At 40.7% G+C, this 21,026-nt stretch overlaps 1 protein-coding gene across 1 annotated transcript; it reads left to right on the top strand.

Annotated features, from left to right (window-relative positions):
- The first annotated feature begins 1,739 nt into the window (after positions 1–1,739).
- pip4k2ca (phosphatidylinositol-5-phosphate 4-kinase, type II, gamma a) lies at positions 1,740–17,101 on the top strand. Its single transcript, XM_085393730.1, has 10 exons — positions 1,740–2,203; positions 4,169–4,266; positions 4,524–4,620; positions 5,003–5,149; positions 12,394–12,540; positions 12,799–12,837; positions 12,949–13,062; positions 13,328–13,592; positions 14,572–14,675; positions 15,073–17,101. The coding sequence occupies exons 1-10, from the start codon at positions 2,045–2,047 to the stop codon at positions 15,151–15,153; spliced, it is 1,251 nt and encodes a 416-aa protein (XP_085249856.1). The 5' UTR covers positions 1,740–2,044; the 3' UTR covers positions 15,154–17,101.
- The last annotated feature ends 3,925 nt before the right edge of the window (positions 17,102–21,026 follow it).

Raw genomic sequence — 21,026 nt, 5'->3', positions numbered from 1 at the left:
GCCCCCTAGAGGTTACGCATCTAAATATGAAAAAAGGAAACTATAAAGATTACTGTATAGTGGTATAAAGGCAACGTTTTGCATTTATTTAAGTGAGTTACATATCTTTACACAGCAGTCCCAAAGTCAAATGATATAAATACAATTTCTTGTTGGGCCCCTATGGCCCCCATTATACACAGATCCGTCACAACAGTAACAAATGCCTGCCTAATACTTACTGGTTCCATCTTATGCTTTCAAAACATCTCCAGTCCCTCAGGGCTTGGACACAGGACCTCTGAGGATGGGATGCTGGAGGTAAAACCGTTAGGTTCTGTTGGCTGTGCGGCTGGAGAATCAGTGTATCAGATCTGTTTTATCAGAGCATTCTACAGATGCTCAGTCAGATTGGGATCCACATAGTTTGGCGAAAAGAGCACATATTTATGCTGAAAAATGCCAGTGTTAGTAAGGTATCACAAAACCAGTTGAACCAATGACATCAGTAGGTTCAAATGGGACAGGCTACTGAAAGAAATTCTCTAATGATAATCAGAAACAATCCATGGAGTCTGTCCATTTCTAAATTTCCACAGAAATTAAGAGCTGAAAATTGTATTACGCTTGGATAAACCCCCTTGAAATGTCCAAACAACATTTATAAAACAAGTGATAAATTACACTAACTTCTTTCAGCCACAATACATAATGATTCGTTCTCAAACCTGTCAAAATGTGGGCCAGTTCTCCGAAGATATCAACACAAGAACTGATTCTGCATCAGCACTGGCACCACAATGGTGGAATAAATAGAATTTCAGCTGGTTTTGAGGAATCTGCTTTATGCAGCAGAACCTGGAGAAGAAGAAAAATCATGACAGAAAAAAATCTGTATGTTATTCTGTGTGTTTTTATGGCAATCACCCACAACTCTGTCTACTACAATTTGCACATTTACACCCTTATCAACCAATTAAAAGCCATCATATATTTACTGTGCTTGTTTTATTTTTTATGTCTGTTAACTGTAATTACAAAGTCATTTTTATTTTACTCTATTTTTTATTAAATAGCTAAAGACATTAAAAATAGCAACACTACTTTATTGCATTAAAACAGCTGTATTATATTATAATACTAATCTTTATTGTGCCATATTCATATTCACACACACACACACACACACACACACACACACACACACACACACACACACACACACACACACACACACACACACACACACACAATATTTTTTGTTATTTGTCAAAATTATTATTATTACATCTTCAACTTATTCTTTTGTTCTCCACCTATACATTTTTCTCAATTTTCCTTAATTTTTTTTAAGGAAACACTGCACACCTAGCTGAAATATGCCAAGTTTTTGGATAATTGCTCTTTAGCACAGAAGAGGATTAGAGCCACTAGGAGAGAAAAAGTGGGGATGTCTTATTTTTTTTCAGATTTCTGAAAATGACTGAAAAACTGGAGAACTGTTGCTCAAAACCACTTGAAAAAACTTTATTCTAAAGTTTGGCTGCCTAGAAGCAAAATATAAAGAAATGAAGGCTGTTTCAAGACTTTTGCACATTACTATATATCAGTATTAAGATAATATTTACTCTCATTTTCAGATCTATGACAGAGATGAATTAACATTTGAAATGATCCAGTTTTTAAGAAACCGTATCCAACTGACGGAGAAATTAATCGTACACTGACCACGTGGTCTATAATAACACAGGTGGGCTCGAGGGGGCGGTGGTGGACTGTCTGTCAGTGATTACATGGACCTGTGAAGTCACGCTTGGGTGAAGTTAGTAATGATTCATCTCCTCGGTTTAAACGTTAAGCGGTGCTCTGGGGAAACAGCGTCAGTCTGACACCAGCTGAGCGGGTCTGGTGACCTTTAGTTGTTGCGAGCCTGGACAGAACAGCGCGAGGAAGGTTAGCCGCTTTAGCTTGAGAGCTACGGGTGACGGCAGCCGTCAGGAAGAGGCGTCACCGCCCGCACCAGCGCCAGTCGGAGCAGGGCACAAGGGGGAGACGGTCTGCGGCTATGGCTGCCCTCGGTAACACGGGGGCTACCTCCAGTCCTATGGTGATCCTGGCGCCCAAAACGAAGACGAAGAAGAAGCACTTCGTGCAGCAGAAGGTGAAGGTGTTCCGGGCTAGCGACCCCGTGCTGAGCGTCTTCATGTGGGGCGTTAATCACTCGGTGAGTCGGTGTTAGCTAACGTATCACTAAATGCTAATGTTGGTGCTAACTCAGTGTTAGCATGAAAGCTAGCCAGAGTACAGGTAACATCCCCGGACAGGTGAGGGTGTTAGATCGAAATCCGTCTGGTTGAGTGACAGTACACGTTCACCTGGAGAAGAACACGGATGTTTACAGAGCTGCACAAACGGTGGGAACTTGTTTTGCGGCACACGGGGCTGAAAGGTCTTTATAGTCGTACAGTTTATTTACAAAGCAGGTAAATGTGATTCTGTCCTGCTGAAGTTTCTCACGAGTGAAAATCATTCACATAAAATCCTGGCTAAAGAATTCCCGGTGTAGTTTAATATTCATGAACTTTCAGATGTATATATTATTTGAAGGGGTCACAACACCTGTCACAATTTCTACATAACAGATGAATGAATGGCATAAACAAACATAAAAGACAAGTATACATTAATACAAGAACATTCAAACTTGGCACATACGGGGCTATAAGACCACAGAAACCATCTGTGTTTTGACAGCCTAAAATTAAAATGTTCATATTTCAAGATCTGTTTGAATTCCCCCTTTAAATGTGTCAAGCAGGGGAGATCAGGGTGGTTCTAGTCTGTTGTGTTTGGGTGGGGCGCTAGAAATAAAGGATAGGGAACTGATGAGATGAAAACTGGAAGTTTGAGCAGCTGACTACTAAAATAAAGTAATCTCTCTCTGAGATCACTGTCTCTCCTTCCACGCTATCCCAGCATCGCTGTATGATGACTTGTATAGGGTGAAGATCCTCACTTAAAGTCTGCATGTGGCTCAGTCTGTAAATCTTTTGTGCATATCTCAAAATGCTTACAAATACAAAAGGTGCATCTTTGTGGGTGGGGTGCACATGACCTCACAGGTTTCCTTCAGTATTGCCACACTGATCGGTCAGTTCCTGTAAAGAAACAAAAAAAAAAAAATAGAACTGTGTAAATGAACAGATTCCTGGTAGAAAGCATTGTTACGTTCTAAAAAACTCCACTTGAAGGTTAAACGTGCTGAATCATGCAGAAACTCTGACACAGCTGTCAAATAATGACCACATCTTAACAATAACAGCCTTTAAATTTCAACTAAAATATTGGAAACACGTTACAGCTCAAATGTCTTATTCTTCTTTTTATTCTTGTCCTACTGTTCAATGAACGTGATGGGCTGCTGAGCATTTTCTTCTTGGAGCTATTGGTGGATGCGTTAATTTATAAACCGCACTCCATGTTTTATTCAGTAGGACCTGAAACTAGTGAATGAGCCCATAAAGTCATGAAGAAGGTGTTTGCTGAGGTCACAGAGCAAATTAGCTGAGATCCATGCAGACTTTGTGCCCCAAAGTTTGCCTGTGGTTTTGAGTAACAAGAGGATTGCTCCACTCTATACTTCATTTATAAAAGTAGCTCATTCTTAACTACAAATAATATTTTTTAAAAAGTGTCAGATTGAAAGAAATTTTTGAAAAGTAATGAAGTAATTTTAAACTAAACATTTGATGCTGCTTTAATCCAAGATATCAGCAATCTGGTGCTTTTTCTCTTCTTACATGAAAGACATTTGATGGCCTCATTTTGGATTCTCTTAAAATGATTAATGAGCCGCTTTAGTTGTGCAACATCAGAAAACTGACAAGTCCCCACAGTGCTGTCTTACAGCTTGAGAGTTACAAATGTTTGTTTTCTAAATCTCTTCTAAAAATCTCTTCTTATTGCCTGACTTGTTTTCTCTTCATTTGGCTTGTTTCTTGTCATTTTCAAGTATTTTTAATCATTTTCTTTTGAATGGTTAATGCATTTTTAATCTTTCTGTGAAGCCCATTGTAACATTAAGATCAGTTGTCTTTCATTGCTTGTAAAAACAAAATGATATTTGTCAGTTGTGGGTTTATTTCAGACACTGAATTCTGTTTAATGATTGCCTCTTTTTTTTCTGCAGATTAATGATCTCAACCAGGTGCCTGTTCCCGTCATGCTGCTGCCCGATGACTTCAAAGCCAACACTAAGATCAAAGTCAACAACCACCTCTTCAACAAGTAAGACTCAGAAATGAGCACATTTTCACATGGAACAGATTGAAATTTATAACTAGTCAAGTGAAAATGTAACTTGCTGACCCCTTGAAGCGTTTGAGAAACTACAAAAAAAACCATCGGGGTATAAATCAGTGATAAGACTGGATGTTTGTGTTGGACTGTAGAGCTGGACAAATGTTTTGGAGCTGAAATTTAGTGAGAAATAAGCCATGTTTGTCTTGGAATGAGTTAAGTTTCCTAACTGCTTCCTCTCACAGGGAAAACCTCCCAGGACATTTCAAGTTCAAAGAATACTGCCCTCAGGTCTTTCGAAATCTAAGGGAACGGTTTGGTATTGAGGATCTGGACTATCAGGTGTGTAAAGTTGAGTCGTTGGCTGGTGATCACTGATGATACTGTTGAATGGCGCATTCAAAACAAATATGAAGTTTTTGCCTGGCTCGAGTACAAACAGTCTGCGCAGCGAAGAGAATTGACCTGAATTTGCTTTGGGCTACACAAAGACAGCAAGTATTAGTTGTAAATCTCCTGGCACCACCGACAATCAGAAATGGAGGATGGCTGTACTGAAGCCATTTGAGAGGCGGAGCTTTCATTGGTGGTACTGCATGTTTGGGGCGAATGCACCATAAGGGATGATCGTAGCTTGTTTTCATAAAAAATGACTGAAATTACTTCTTGTCTTTAGTACTTTACTAAAGATGAGTGCCTGTGCTAACCCGTGTGACGTTTCCAGGTGTCACTGACTCGCAGCCCACCTTTCAGCGTTGATGATCAGGGAGAAGGCCTGCTCCTTAACTCTTATGACCGGACGCTGGTGGTTAAGCAGATCTCCAGCGAGGATGTGGCAGACATGCACAACATCCTGTCAGAGTATCACCAGGTATGGTTATAGCTGTGTGTGTGTGTGTGTGTGTGTGTGTGTGTGTGTGTGTGTGTGTGTGTGTGTGTGTGTGTGTGTGTGTGTGTGTGTGTGTGTGTGTGTGTGTGTGTGTGTGTGTGTGTGTGTGTGTGTGTGTGTCAGGTCAGCCAAACTAGTGATGTCTGCAGGCCATTTAGACGTGTAGAAAGCTTTTCTGGCCTGCCCAAACCTTTAATTACAACTCTGATCAGCACACGTCATTTTTAAATCCCATGGCTTTATTTTCTTAGTTCTTTCTCTTCCAAGTGTAATTATTTATAGTATTTTATGACATTTAAAACTTTTTTTTTTAAAGATTATTTACCTTGTTTTCCTGGCTTGAGATTAAATTTCATGGAAGCACTGGTCTGCATATAGTTGAGGCTTAAGAGTCTGTGTTGGCTCACCTTACAGAAGGCTTTGGCTTTTCCTGTTATTAACAAAACTGTATTTAAATCCTCCCAGCTAGTTTCCCAGACTTGGATTAAACCTAAGACTAACACTAAAAGAAAGGTTTGAACATTGCAGTTGCTTTTATTCTAGGGCTAGGCTTATGGCATGTCTGGTAAACTAAGCCTTGGGTGACAAAAATTGTATATGCAGGATAAAAAGTTTATTTATTGTTAATAAGTTTACACGCCACATTTGTTTGTGGCATGTGGCTTGTTTGTTTGTTGTTTGATGGTTACTTTTAAAGGGTCTCTGCCTTGTTGTGTGGAACCAGTAAATGGTATTTGTATAGCGCTTTACTAGTCCCCAAGGACCCCAAAGCGCTTTACACATTCAGTCATCCACCCATTCACACACACATTCACAGTGTCTCGCCCAAGGACACAATGACCTTCTGATTACAAGGCGAACTCCCAACTCCTGAGCCACGATCGCCCCAGTGTCATTAACTGAAGTAGCTAAAGCCTGTCTGAAATGTAACTACACGTTACATTGCGCGAGTTCTAGTCAAGTCTGACGCACTTAGCCATTTCCGGTCCAAATGCCTCTTCAGATCATATTTAGATAAATACTTGCACAACACTGGCAGTTAAATGGGTGTAAATTCCTTCAACTACGATCGAGTGATTAGTTACAGGTGTTAACATACCATCTAGGTAACAATGAGAAACAGATTTACTAGCAGTTAGTTTCTAAGTTTAACAATAAACGAAATTCCAAAAACCAAAACCCAAGTGGTTTATGGGACTATTTTTGTCTTTCTTAAGACACACACGCGTACGAAAAACAGACAAAAGCCTGTGTGGTGCTGTGAGATTAGATCCTCCTGTATCAACACATGCAGAGCCAAAGATGGCTGCAGGTGTCTGTCAGAAAGCCTGTGTAGAGTTCCTTCAAAACAAAAATGAAAATGAGGTCCAGCCAGGTAAAGTTAACACAACACAGGTCTGTGACAACTCTGCGCAGCTATTTCAGGTATTTGAGATGAGATGCGATCTTTGAAGAGTTGGTGAAGAGTTCAGTGGAAATCAAAGTGGTTTTGCCTGAAGTCCTACATTCCTATTGACTACAGCTAATATCAACAAGACAACAATGGCAATGTCTGTTGCAAGTTTTATGGTTTTGGTTAAATGGTTTCAATAAAAATACACTCTGAAGGTCAGTGACGTACAGCTCTATAAATGCTGATGAGCAGATTAGTCAATGTATACCTGTGGTGTATCAGAGATAACACTATCCACACACTCAAGTCAGTGACTAATATGATGTTGCATGGTTAGAGTAATTTGTTGCAGAAAAGTAGCATTACTAGGGAGAGTCACTGATCAATAAGTGACTCTAGTTGTATGGTTTGATCTGCCATGACAGGAGACGGCCGATTAGCCTCTAAATCATATTCTCATTAGATTGAGCTACGGCCGACATGTGCCTCTCGGAAACAAGCGTGGTTGTTAGAAAGTGTAAATACCTGAATTCAATTCAATTCAATTCAATTTTATTTATATAGCGTCAAATCACAACAGTCGCCTCAAGGCGTTTAATATTGTACAGTAGATCGTACAATAATAGATACAGAGAAAAACCCAACAATCATATGACCCCCTATGAGCAAGCACTTTGGCGACAGTGGGAAGGAAAAACTCCCTTTTAACAGGAAGAAACCTCCGACAGAACCAGGCTCAGGGAGGGGATAAAAGGGATACAAAAAACATGCTGTGGAAGAGAGCCAGAGGTTAATAGCAGATATGATTCAATGCAGAGAGATCTATTAACACATAGTGAGTGAGAAAGGTGACTGAAAAGGAAAAACTCAATGCATTATGGGAATCCCCTGGCAGCCTAACTAAGGGGGGATTCAGGGTCACCTGGTCCAGCCCTAACTATATGCTTTAGCAAAAAGGAAAGTTTGAAGCCTAATCTTAAAAGTAGAGATAGTGTCTGTCTCCCGAATCCAAACTGGAATCTGGTTCCATAGAAGAGGGGCCCGAAAACTGAATGCTCTCGCTCCCATTCTACTTTTAAATACTCTAGTAAGTATTTAAAAGTATATAAACCTTTGATTTGACTCTGAAAAAAATGAGGATATGAATTCAGTTGTTCTTGTTTGCGTCTTCCTCATCGTGCAGCAGCCAGTACTATCCCCACGCAGCCATTTGCCTGTTAATTTTGCATCTCCTTTACTTCAGAGAAGTCCAGACTCTCCTATGAGGGCTGGTTTTTGTGATCAAGCTAGTTTTGAAAACACAGCGCTGTTAAATAAGCCTTGTTCTCATTAAAAAATAAGAACATTAAAATGGTGAGTTAAACAAGATTATGACATGATAGTGAGAGAGCCGAATGATATCTCTGTGTGAAAGCTGAGAGTTTTTAAGCTGACAGTGTTTGTGCTTTTTTTCATTCAGGTGGAGAATATAGTTATTTTATGCAACTAATGCTTAAGATTTGTTTTTTGTTTTTTTGTTTTTTAAATCTTTTTCAAACCCATCCTGTTTGTGGATCACAAAATTGAATTCATAAACATTCTTTTCTGAGGAACAGAGTTTATTTGATATTGTAAATGTCAGTTAATATTTAACTGGTGACACACATTCTTAGCAAAAACAAACAAACAAAAAATTATATATATATATGTTATTAAAACCCGATTCTTTGATCCCCATGATAGAACAGAGAAAACCCGACTCATAGTGGTCAAAACATTTATAATTCTTTATTCAATCATCTTCCGGAAGAGAGAGCCCTGCACAGCCCAACGCCAGTTGCAGGATCTCTAACATTAGAATCATAAAATGTGTCTCATATAGGTGTTATTTTGGTACTTTACATGTCACACAGTTTCAACAACTCCTTATATGGTACAAGTTCCTCTTTTCTGTCTGGCTTCCCGTATTTATTAATATGCTTGTATAGCTCTACACTAACTTCCTGTTTTTCAGTCTGGCTGAGCACTTAGTTTGTGAGTCAAGCAGACAATGTAGATGTCAGGGCCTTTTATTGTGAAAGGAAGAAACAGGAAGAAGCCCTTTCTGAACGTTGATAGAACAGGTATTGGATTTTAATAATAAGAAGACAGCTGAGCGAACACTAATTTTAGTTAAGTTTATGCAAATTCATGTCAAAACAAAGTTAGACCAATTCGAAGGCTGACTTGCTTCATATTATCTTTTTTCCCATCCATCCATTTTCTTTCAATTATCCAGTTTAGGGTCAGACTTCAACCTTTTTCTAGTGTCATAGGGTGAGGGGCACATCAAGAGACTTTTAACCTCACATCTTTACTGAAAGATCACGTTTCCTTCAACAGTAATCTGCTGAGAAGCTGCAGGAAGAGTGACATTAATAAAAGGGTGACATGCAAGTTGGAGACTGTCCCAGTTGTTTCTTTTTCATCCTGCAGTGCAACTATAAATAAACCTCCCCATGAGCATCTTGAGTCCTTTCTGCCTGCTGCTCATTCAGTCAGCCCGGAGTCTGTCTGTCCATCTCACCTCCTGTCTGCTTTCCTGAGCTGTGTGTCTGCTGCTGCGCGTGTCCTACTTCACGTATTTTCTGTCTCCTTCATTTGGACCTTTGCAGCTGAAAAAAACAAAAGCATTTGTCCTGGAGGTCTGGAAGTAAGCATTTCGTGCAGATTATGAAAACAACTATTTATAGATTTGGCAGCAGGCTGGTGCTGTGAGTAAGAAAATAATTTCTTATTGTCTTGAATCATCCTTGATGGAGATCCTGGATTTGGTTTAAGGTGTTTCTCAGACACTCAGCCAGGCCGTTAACCTTCCTGTGGGCGGAAAGCCCAACTGGAAGACGATATCCTTCTGCAGACCAAAGCATTTCTCATCATCAAGGTTAGCCAAGGTTGTTTTTTTTTTTGTTTGTTTGTTTTTCTGTTACAGTCACAGGACACCTTTGCGCACAGGGCTGAACAAACACGCTATATTGTTGGTTTATTAAAGATATTCAAATGTTCATATCGCCACATCTGTGTTCATGTAAATATCAGAGTACATTTGAAGGGGAGATCAGAGCGGTGACATGCTTTCTTTCCTGTTTTGTTTGTTTACGTCAGGTTTTATTTGCCATTTGCCGTTCGGCCTGGTGGAGCTGAGTCATGTAGATGATTCAAAACTAGATCTCACTTCAGGCTAAACAGTCCACTGAGCAAACCTTTGGCTGCTTTGGGCTCTCGGTGGAATGTGTAGCCTGTGGTTGTGCAGCCTACATAAAAGTGCGAGGGAGATGAGGAAAATGGCAGCTCTGTTTCAGGACGTTTACTTCATTCAGCACTGAATGAACTCATTGTTTGTGCGTTCTGCATTTTAGTTTGTTTTGTAGATCAGTTTGTTTATTGTGAGTTTTCTGGAGGATATTTAACTTCTGTGCTACATTTTTAGCCTGCAGAACATTTGTTCGCTTGGACCGGGCATGAGAGCTTTGACTTTACTTTAGCATTACTCAAATTAATTTTGACAATATTTTGGGTGAGGTTTTTTGGCAGGTGTAGGGATTTTGTCTTGAGGATCTGGTCTGTTGATGCTGTGATAGACTGGTGAGCTGTCTAGAGTGTACCTCGCCTCTCGCTCTACGACAAATGCGATGGGCTTCATTGGCTAAACGGTCAAAAATAGAAGGATTTTTATAGCAACATTTTTAAATGCATTGCAATAAAATTACATTATATTTGCTCGCACACATAGTAGTGTAGTCCTGTGTCTTCGTCAGCCAGTAGTAACAAAAGAGTGCAAAACAAACTGTAAAAAAGAGCATCAGCACAACAGTGATGTGCATCCAGAGAATGGGCAACTTTCTTGCTTCCAAATGTTTCCTGGCGCCTGTTTATAGTCAATCTGTTGACCAGATAGTCTTGGAAATGCAGATTAACATTTTATTTGAAGTAATCTGGAAACTCATGATATTTGTTTGTTGGGTAGGTATTTGCATTTTGGTTTGGGGTTTCATGTATTGGTTTATTTACAGCGTGGGAAAAAGATAGTTTAAGCGTGCGCATCTGATCATCACGTCATTTCACCAGCTTTGTTGCTAGATAATGTTGTGATAATGAACAGTTGGCTGAACATGTGTCACTGGCTTCGGTTGGTGATGGAGAAAGCAAAGGTGATGCCTGTGATCACTTTGCATGTAAATCTTAACAGCACAGCTTCTGTGTGTGTAGTAATTTTAACAACACCTTCAAAACTTTAACCTCCCACACTGTAGACTCAATGAGCACTGTACACCCGCCTGTTCATGCAGTTATCTAAGAATGTTCTCTAGATACACTCCAGGGTGGGGCTGGTTGGGTGAGGCACCACCACATTGAGATGTTTTATATCCCACTGCTTATGGTGCATGTTTACTTGGTGTGCCTCCAAACTGTTTTCATTTGTACACATTACAAGTTTTTCTTAACACAGATGGGAGCGGTTTACTGACTTAGCCATAATTTTGAAATGCTTGTGTGCCACAGTGAATCAAGTGAGTGTAAAATATGAAGGCTTCATGTAGTCAAGGCTTCAATTTGAACTTGAATTTGACACAACATTTATCGAGTTATGTATAAAAGTCATGCAGATAGCTGAGCTGAACAGAAAAGCATCCACATGTATGCAAGCTGCAGATCCTCTGACAGCCTCGTGGTCAGAAAATGGTGTTAGGACACAAAGAGAGATGTCTTTTTAACACTGTGAGCATCTATTGGTCTGATGGGACACTGAATGAGGCCAGTCTCAGGGAAGCATCTATTTTAACTGACTGCTATAGCGAGTGCTGAGCACAGCTAAAAGTCTGACCCTGATACACTCAGTAATTGGCCTCCATCACTTGTGAAGTTAACATTTGGGTTTGTTGATAATCTTTTGAGTTATCGATGCTAGATTTTTGGCCCATTCTGAAGTCAAAGCAATTGTTAATTCAGTAAAAATGATGGGCACTGTCATCTTACTACAGTGGGCGTGTCCTCTACCTACTGATGTGTGAATGAAACTCGATGCCTAAGTAAACACTTTGTAAACCACATTTGGTATATTGTTCTTAGGAAAGCTGCCGTTATGCACAGCTGCTGAAATAAGTTGTTCAACCGGTCTTAGTGCAAAGGTCTGTCTAACTTTAGTTTGTTGGTGATGGAGTACCAGATGAAAACAAGAAGTACTTCGAGTTTCAGCGTTTCCCATGCATGCTTGCGAGCCAGCCAGGCTTATTAATGACTGCCCAAGTATATTTTTGCTTGTTTTTTATGTGTTTCCATCTCATGTTTTAAAAATTCAGTTGCTACTTACCAGCGGGGGGGGAGGTCAGAGAGTAAGTTTACTTTATCCTGAGACATTTTGGCAGCCAAACCAAGACGATATTCCGGAAAATAGTTGGAAGTTTACCAGAGAAGCAAATAATGTTTGCATGCAAATCAGCGTAGGTACAACAAAGGATGGATCAGTAAGAAACAGGAGCAGACCAAGCATGACCCAAGTGTACAACACATAATGATGTGTCAGGGCTTTAAAGTTTATGATGAATCTCATTTCTCCACGAGAGACGATATGAAGCATTGCAAAGACCCTCAATTTAAATTTTCAGTTGAATTGAAATTGAGACATTGATCTCAATTTCTCCAGCACAGACATGAAACTAGAGTTATTAATCGCTCTTGCTTCAAAAGAGAGTTTGAATGTTTGAAGCTTTAACTTCAGTTTTTGTTCGTTGTGTTTGTGAAGTTGTTTCTGCCGTTGACATTAATCCTCCTTTTCCACCTGTCATGCAAATTCACAGTCATTTCCTCTTTGCAGCACATAGTGAAGTGTCACGGGAACACGCTGCTGCCACAGTTCCTGGGTATGTACCGCGTCACCGTGGACAGCGAGGAGACCTACCTGATGGTCATGAGGAACATGTTTAGCCACAGACTGGTGGTGCACAGGAAGTACGACCTCAAGGTGAAGAGGAACTGCATGGCAGTCTGACCTTTTTTTTTTTTTTAATCACTGCTTCTCATCAGTGATTCACAAATTAATGAGGAAGTCGTGCTAGTTTCCACAAGTTGAGATTTTGGAAATGGTCCAAATTTATTCATGATTTTATTAGAAAAACAAAATGATTATCCGTTTAATTTAGTGTTTTGCTCTTTAAGATGGTCTCTCACTCTTTCTGTTTGATGTGTCAGTGGTAATATTAAAAGCAGTTTCTCTTTGTAGGGCTCTCTGGTGGATCGGGAAGCAAGCGACAAAGAAAGGGTAAAAGAAACCTCTTCCTTTGTCCTCTTTTCATATCATTATGTTGTTTTCTGTCTTATCTCAAAGCCAAGAGTCCTCCTGAGATGTATAATTTATTAATTTACCCCGAAGGTCAAAGAGCTCCCTACCTTCAAAGACATGGACTTCAGGAACAACATGCAGAAGGTTTATGTGACTGAGGAGGAGAAGGAAAAGTTCATGGAGAAGCTAAACAGAGATGTCGAGGTGGGTGAGCGGTTTTGTTGTTGTTGTTGTTGTTTCTCTCCTCTGCCACACAGTGGCAGTATCAGCCTGCTGAGGTTGCTCCTCTGTTGCTGTTTAGGAAATATTAAATGTATTTACTTAAATTACTAGTGAAGGAGGAGAAGTTTCAGTTTTATGAGGAAATTGCAGATCTATCGTGTTTTAAGAGTTTGAAAATCGAAGTAGGTATTCTTTTTAAGCTTGGTTATAAAAGCCTTTTAGAAAACACTGTCCTCTCCTCGCTCAGTTTCTAGTGAGGCTGAAGATCATGGACTACAGCCTGCTGCTCGGCATCCACGACATCGGCCGAGCTGAACGGGAGGAGGAGGAGTGTGAGGAAGAGGTCAAAGAGGAAGATCCGGAGGCAGAAAACGGCCTTGCACCGGGTCCTACGGTGGGCTCTTATGGCAACTCTCCGGAGGGAATCGCTGGTTACATGTCCTCCGTCAAGCCTCTGGGGCCCGGGGAGTTCGACCCCTACGTGGACGTGTATGCAGTTAGGAGCTGCCCAGGTGAATACTGGTGGGGAGGGGATGCTTAAACCTGAAAGTTAGCTGACTGCATTGATCAAACCAGTACCAGTGACTGTTTTCTGTCTTCATTTTATTTTTTAAACCAACACCAACCGTTTGTTTCTACATGTTTTGAGTCATTGTGTGATGAATCAATCAGTGCCTCACAATCAGCCGATTGTCTCTGCCATGCAAAATTATGCTGTCGTGCTATAAATAGTTTATGAGCTCCAGGCTCCAAAGTACATGGGGGTGGGTTTAGCACTCAAGCTGGTTTATTTCTCCCAGCATTTTTGAGCCAGAGCAGGAGACGGTCGTGTAATATTTAGGGATTAAAATAAACATCTGTTTAAAACTTGCACCTTAACTTGTTTTTGTATTCTGCGATTTGTTGTGTGGCGAACTTTGAGCGTGAGTATTATGGGATGTGTCATGGTTCAAATACTACTGCACCAGTTTAAAGGCTATGACACAGAGGACGGTGACTTTTTTTACCTGTCTTATTCCTGTCTGGAGAAAACTACCAAAGGTCATATCAAGATGTCAGAAGGTGGCATATGAAATGTCTCCTTTTTACCCGTTTTCTCCAACCAGGCAGGTTGTCTGTTGTTTGAGAATAATTTTTGAAGAAAGTCATATTCTAATCCTTGTAATTGTTGTTTATTGCTGTGAAAAGGAGAAACATGTTCTGTGTAACAGCCTGGAGATATCACCCTGACAACTTTAGATCCTGAAGAAATCTTTTTGGAAGTTGAGCCTGGTGTTTCAGATTTGGTTGATTTTCTTTTATTCAGTGTAAAAAAAGAAGAAAAGCCTTTTACAAATGACTGTAATGTAATAATATAGCTGTAGTGGTTCTAATTTTAATATCTGAACAGGGAGCTTTTGGTTTGATGCTTTTTAAATGAGACCTGTGACTACCGCTGTCACCACAAGCCTGGTAAAATAACCCAGATTGTTCTCTGCCTTTTAATCTCAGGAGCCCCTCAGAGGGAGGTCTACTTCATGGGCCTGATTGACGTGCTCACGCAGTATGACACCAAGAAGAAAGCCGCTCATGCAGCAAAAACTGTCAAACACGGGGTGAGTAGCACAAGAGAGGTGGAGGGCTGCTGTCAGCCGCTCGAAACACTCTGCTGTACCCGTACGGAGGTCGAGAAATTTACAGATGAAGCTGGTCGCTTAGATTATTGTAATTCCTTGTTTACTTGCTTATAATGCCTCCCTGAAACGACTGCAGGGTGTTCAGAATGCTGCTGCTAGGCTTTTGACAAAGTATCCCAAATACTCGCATGCCACTCCCCTGCTGATCCAACTGCAGTGTCTCCCTGTTAAGTTCAGGGTCCATTTTCTGCTTCGGTGAAGCATTTTGTGATTTTTATCTTGAAAGGTGCTATATAAATAAAATGTTACTTTACTTACTTACTGACAATGTTATGTATTTATTTGTTCCCCCCCCCCCCCTCTCTCTGTGTTCCAGGCTGGTGCTGAAATCTCCACAGTCCACCCCGAGCAATACGCCAAAAGGTTTCGTGATTTCATCTCAAACATATTTGCGTAACACTGCCACAGGTCGATCCAATTGAGAGCTAAAAGTCTTCTACTATAGACTAAAAGTAGTATGCACACACACAGGTCATTCTTTAGAGTTGATGATCTGAGGCAAGACTTAAGTTGTAGCAATATAATATACTACTTCTGATGCATATATTTATTTTTAAGATGTATTTCTGTAGATGTTAACACTTAATGAATTAACTCTGGAGCAATAGGGTACCTGCTGTTGATCAGTGTTGAAAGTGTTAAACTGCATCTGTGTAAGTTCAGATATTATGTCTCTTTCCTCTGCTTTACTTTGGTTTTCCAGCTGTGAACTTAACTTAGATTGATTAAACTTTTGCTTTTGCAGAGGATTAGATGAGAACACTAATTTCATGTGTTAAATAAATAGGAGATGTTGGCTTAAATAGAATAAAGGAAGTAGAGGGGAATGGGTTTCATAGCTCTTTCCAAAAGTAACAAAAATCTGCTTATATGCACCTCTAAAGCACCACAGAGGTAACCTTGTGGTTAACATCTCTGGGTTGGACGATAACTGCTGATTGACGATACATTTGGAGATGAGAGGTTTCTGTGTGAACGATCCATCAGTATCTGAGTGTAACGACTCAGATTGAGGCAGACTTGAGGCACCACATCAAGTCTGCTTTACAGATACCCCCCCCAAAAATGTCAATGAGGTTTATTTCAAGCAAAAATGCTATTCAAAATTGTCCCAAATCTTGGTTTATTGAACTGGGCTCAAATCTGGTGACTGTGAAGGCCGTAGCATAAGATTTGCATCATTCTCACGAGAGAATTCAGCGAACCCTTGTGCTCTGTGGAAGGAGGCGCTGCTATCAGGAGAAATACTTCATCACATGAAAAGACAGAAATCAGTCAGAAGAGTTTAGTTTTGACTTGCAGTGATGCTTTCATGTCAGTCAACTCACAGACTGCATACACCCCATCTGATCTTAAATGGCTCAGTAAAATAATAACCTAGTTAAAAAAAATCTACAAAAGATGTATATCTCTTTTTTTAAATAGATTTTTAAATACATGATAAAACCACAACTTCATTTTCTTAGACAGTTTTTGTCATTGATGAGGTTTAGAGGTGCCAGTAGGCAGATGTTCTCTCGGCAACAAAACATATTCCCTACACCCTGTGAGCTTAATGAAGATTGGTATTAAATGCAGTAGTACACTAGGTTCTGCACTTGAAGAATATTATTATTTATGGATATATGGATGCCATTTGATTTCCAGTGCCAAATGTGTGGGATCAAAGCTTTATAAAAGCAGGATTTGCACTTTGAATGAGTGTTTTGCTGCTGAGCAGGTAAATGAAACGCAGTTTGAGCAGATCAAATGCTGATTTCCACCAAAGCCTCCATTATTCTCATCATTAAAATGTGTAGAGCAACGTTGTCACAGTTAAACGACCAGAAAGAAGAAAATAGAAAGCATATGGGACGATTTGGCCTGCACACATCTCTTAGCCTGTTAGGATATTCGGTAGTTTGAAGGTGATTTATGAAGGTGCAAATATTTAAGGATCATTTCTGCCTTTTAAAAAAATCATGTGTTTTTGATGTTGTTGTTGTTGTAAAATAAATATGAAAACAGCTTCTGAGAATGAGCCCATCCGTCATGATTCTGACTCCTGGTGTAGTATTTTGTGTGTTAAAATGACCGATATGAGTCACAGTAGCATTAGGATTATGAAGTATCATGTGTGTAATGTAATGGTATTTGAGATTTAGTGATGACCAGAGTACCGTGTGAAACATTCTGGATATAAACACTACATTTCAGTCGCTCAGCCTTACAGCAGTGGGATATTAAACAGCATTCCTGAACAGTGACAGGGCAGTGATACTCTCTGTATGATGCCTCATCTACTCCATGATTGCACATGTATTTTTACAAATCAGCTTTTGGACCAAAATATATTTTACCAAGAATTTCTGGAAAGTGTTCGACTCATCATTCTTGTGTAATTGTGTAACTCTGTGTGCGTGCGTGTTGGTGTGTGTGTGTGTGGGGGGGTTGGTGGGTGAGGGGAGAGCTGTATGCTCACTATCTCAACTTCTAAATGTAAAAAAAAATTGATAAAATGAGGGGGGGGGGAGATTTGAGGTTCTACGGTTTCAGCTGCTCCTTTTAGGAGTTGCCACAGCAGATCATCTGCCCCCCTCTCTAGAATCCTCTTCAGTCACACCAACACTCTGCATACCCTCCTTCACTACATCCATGAATCTTCTCTGTGGGCTTCGTCTTTTCCTCCTGCCTGGCAGCTCCATCGTCAACATCCTTTGACCAGTGTATCCACTATCCCTCCTACATATGTCCAAATTATCTTCAGCTTGGCTCCTAACTTTGTCTCCAAGCCGCTCAACCTGAGCTGGCCTTCTAATCTTGCCCGCCCTCTTTACTCCCAGTAAAAATCTTAACATCAGTGCTTGAGATGGAGTGAGTACAGCTGGTTTTATTCTCCTGCCTTTTATCTCTAATTCTTTAAGTGGCTGGCCAGTATAGTAATGGTTTGCATTTATATAGCGCTTTTCGAGACCTTTAATGCCACTATTCATTCACTCTCACATTCACACACTGGTGGAGGCAAGCTACAGTTGTAGCCACAGCTGCCTTGGGGCAGACTGACAGAGGCGGGGCTGCCATATCGCACCGTCGGCCCCTTTGGTCATCACCAGTAGGCGGTAGGTGAAGGACACAACGACCAAGACAGACAGAGCTGGGGATTGAACCGGCAACCTTCCGGGTACAAGATGAGCTGTGATACCTTGCTTGGCAGTTTCCAAGGCCTTAGGTATGGGCAGCTTGCTGTATTTCTTAGCACCCCTTTCTTCATTGCATCTTTCTGCAGCTCTGATAATTGGCTGACTTCCCTCCGTGCTACCGTGATCCTGGCTCCTTCTCCATGGAGGGAACTGCTGGCTGTTCATCTTGTAGCCAAGCATCTCCGTGACCACTGCTACCATGGTGTAGATCAGCTGGTTAGTTCCCATGATGGTCTCTGTAGAGATTGTCCGTAACGCTGCATTCACATCATCTAGTAGACCTTCAGAGGGTAGTCTTGGTACCTGGCTACGGAGGGTCCAGGTACCAAGTGTGACCTGATCTTTCAGGTCACACTCAACGCTCCTTGTGTCAAACTTTGATGTCTTGGCTCACTTTTGCTGTAGCATGTGTGTTGTATATATCATCAATCTTCAGTTGTGATAGCAGTTTTTTTTTTTTTTTTTTTCAGAATGTTGGAACGCTGGGCCACTAATTGTTTGGATGTTGGATATTGAAGATTCCATAGGTCCCACATCCTCTTCAAGATGTTCCAAAGGTGTATAATGTTACCACGATGTTATCCAGAGCGAGAGAGATATACATAAAGCCCATTTTTCAGGCTCATTGTTGGTGTTTTGGTAACTACCATGTAGGCAGTTGAAACCAGAAGTGTATAAAATTCTAGTATTTCGCTCACTAAAGCTGAAGCACAGTTATTTGGAGCTTAAAATAATGGGAAAAACACTGAAAAAGCCCCATCAGCTGAGGTGATTGGTTGTGTTTGGACACCTGTTAATCTTACAATACTCAGTCAGTAACCATCCTAAGAAAAATGAGGTTGCATATGGGCTATACAGTCAAACGTTTGCAGATTTAAAGTGATAAATCTGCAAGTGAAAATGTCTTGGATTAGAGTTGCAAGCAGTGCGAGTAAATGGTTACCCTGGAGGTAGTTTGTTAGTATTTTGCAGGTCAGAATAATCAGATAAAGCATAGGTGTTGACATTAGAGCTGTTCTTAGATAATGTGATGAAGGTCAGGGGCTGCTTTTTGTCTCACTGTTTCCAAAAGATGTGTTTCTGCTGACTGGTTCCTTCCTGTTTCATCAGCAGAGATCAAATCTGCTGACTGGTTCCTCCTTGTTTCACCAGAAAACCGAAGGGGGGCCCAGTCAACAGGATGGGCACAGAAAGAGGGAGCAGTTGAAGGGTCAGTAAGCAACAAAGTGCTGACCGCCCCCAGAGACAGTAGGAACGTTGAGTCCAGAGAACAGATCCCATTAATCAGTGTGAATCGTGGCCAAAACAAACGTTCCTGCATTCTCCCCATATATTGCTGACCTTGGTTTAGCCCCAACTGTGAGGCCATGGCTTATCCGGGCTCACTCATCACGTGCACTGTCCTCCACCATCCCTCAAGACCAATCTTAACTTTCTTTTGTCCCAGTACTTCAGTCATTAAATCACCTGATGCATAACCACAGAGATGAAGCCAAGCTTGCTTTTAAGAGTGTTAAAATGTTGTGATGATGAGGATGTGTGCTTCTCTAGATTAAAGAGCCTCCTTCCTCAGTGAGGCTGGGGTGGCCCAGGGCTCCCACCTTGCTCTACACTCGGCAAATCGCAGCACAGAGTACGGCTTCCTGGCATTGTTCTCTGCTATGTGGGCCCTCTTTATACTATTTCTCTTTATACTATTTCTTCTTACTGGCATCATACTTACAGGATCATGTGAGATAACTAACAAATGCATCCTCCCCCTCCATCACTTAGTCACTGCAAACCTTTTAACCACTTAAGCCAAGGCTGTTGAACAAGATTCTGCCTGCTCGACTTTGTTGTATTTTTTGATTATTGCTGGAAGGCCAGTTCAGCAGTCTTCTACTACAAAAGTATGCTCTACATGTAGTCTAGCATTGTCTTGCTGAAATACACAAGGCCTTCAGTCAATCTGTGTGTCCCTGCCTCCACTCTGTGTCTTCACCACAGCCATTTCCATGATTTTCACGAAACCATTTATATCCTTAACATCAGACCTAACCAACACCGCCGCCGTTCCCTTCATGTACATGTACATTGAAGTGTGCTGTCTTACCTCTGGACACTCACTTCATCCAACTTCCTCCAGAATTTCTCTTTCACTTCTGACATCCAACCTGTGGGGCATAGGGACTGACAACATTTAACGTAACACTTCAGTTTCTAGCTTTAAACTCATTCTTGTCTGACACCCTCTTCATCTCCACAACACTATTCTCATGCCATTCCTTCAAGGTTAGGGTTATTCCATTTCTCTGTCTACACCACTGGTGTTAAACTCCAATCCTCAAGGGCCGGTGTCCTGAAACTTTTCCATGTGTCCCTGCTGCAACACACATGAATAAAATTAGCAGGTCATTAGCAAAACTCTAGAATTTGACTGAATGCTGAGGTGGCATTTTGCCCATTTGATTCATGTCACAGCAGCTCATGATTTATTGAACATGGTGCAATAAAACTACTTTTAGAAGGGTTTTCTAAATCCTTACATTTACTTCAGTAGGGTTAGGGGTTCCCATCTAAGGATACAGTCAGGTTCTACTATGAACTACTAATTTATGCAGGTGTGTTGCAGCAGGGACACATGGAAAAGTTTCAGGACACCGGCCCTCGAGGACTGGAGTTTAACACTCCTGGTCTACACCATTGCAGAGCAGCTTGAATCCACCTTGAGTCCTCCGTCCTTGCTTCCCTTCCAGCTGGTAAAAAACGAATCGTGACCATTCTAAATAACAGGCATCCAATACTAACTTTTGTCCTTGTTTCTTGTGCATAGCGATTTCTTTTGGTTATATTATATATTCTATATAATGACATATTCTTCACAATTTTATGTTGAAGGACATTATTCCAAATGCATAAAACGATGCAGGACTTGCAGACAGACAGGTAAATAAAAATCTGAGCTCTTTGTTAGGAGTCTAAAGTTTGTAAGAAGTCTAAAAGAAACAAAATCCAAACTTGGAAACTGGAGCATGATGCATACAAAGGAACAAACAGGCAAGATAAATAAATGCTTAGACGAAGGATAAAAGGAAATTGAGACCATGTA

This window comes from Rhamphochromis longiceps, linkage group LG20, assembly GCF_057381845.1.
Source record: "Rhamphochromis longiceps isolate RC_006_pf linkage group LG20, R_longiceps_female_GT1.1, whole genome shotgun sequence".
Lineage (NCBI taxonomy): Eukaryota > Metazoa > Chordata > Actinopteri > Cichliformes > Cichlidae > Rhamphochromis > Rhamphochromis longiceps.
This window is presented reverse-complemented; position numbering and strand designations above follow the sequence as displayed.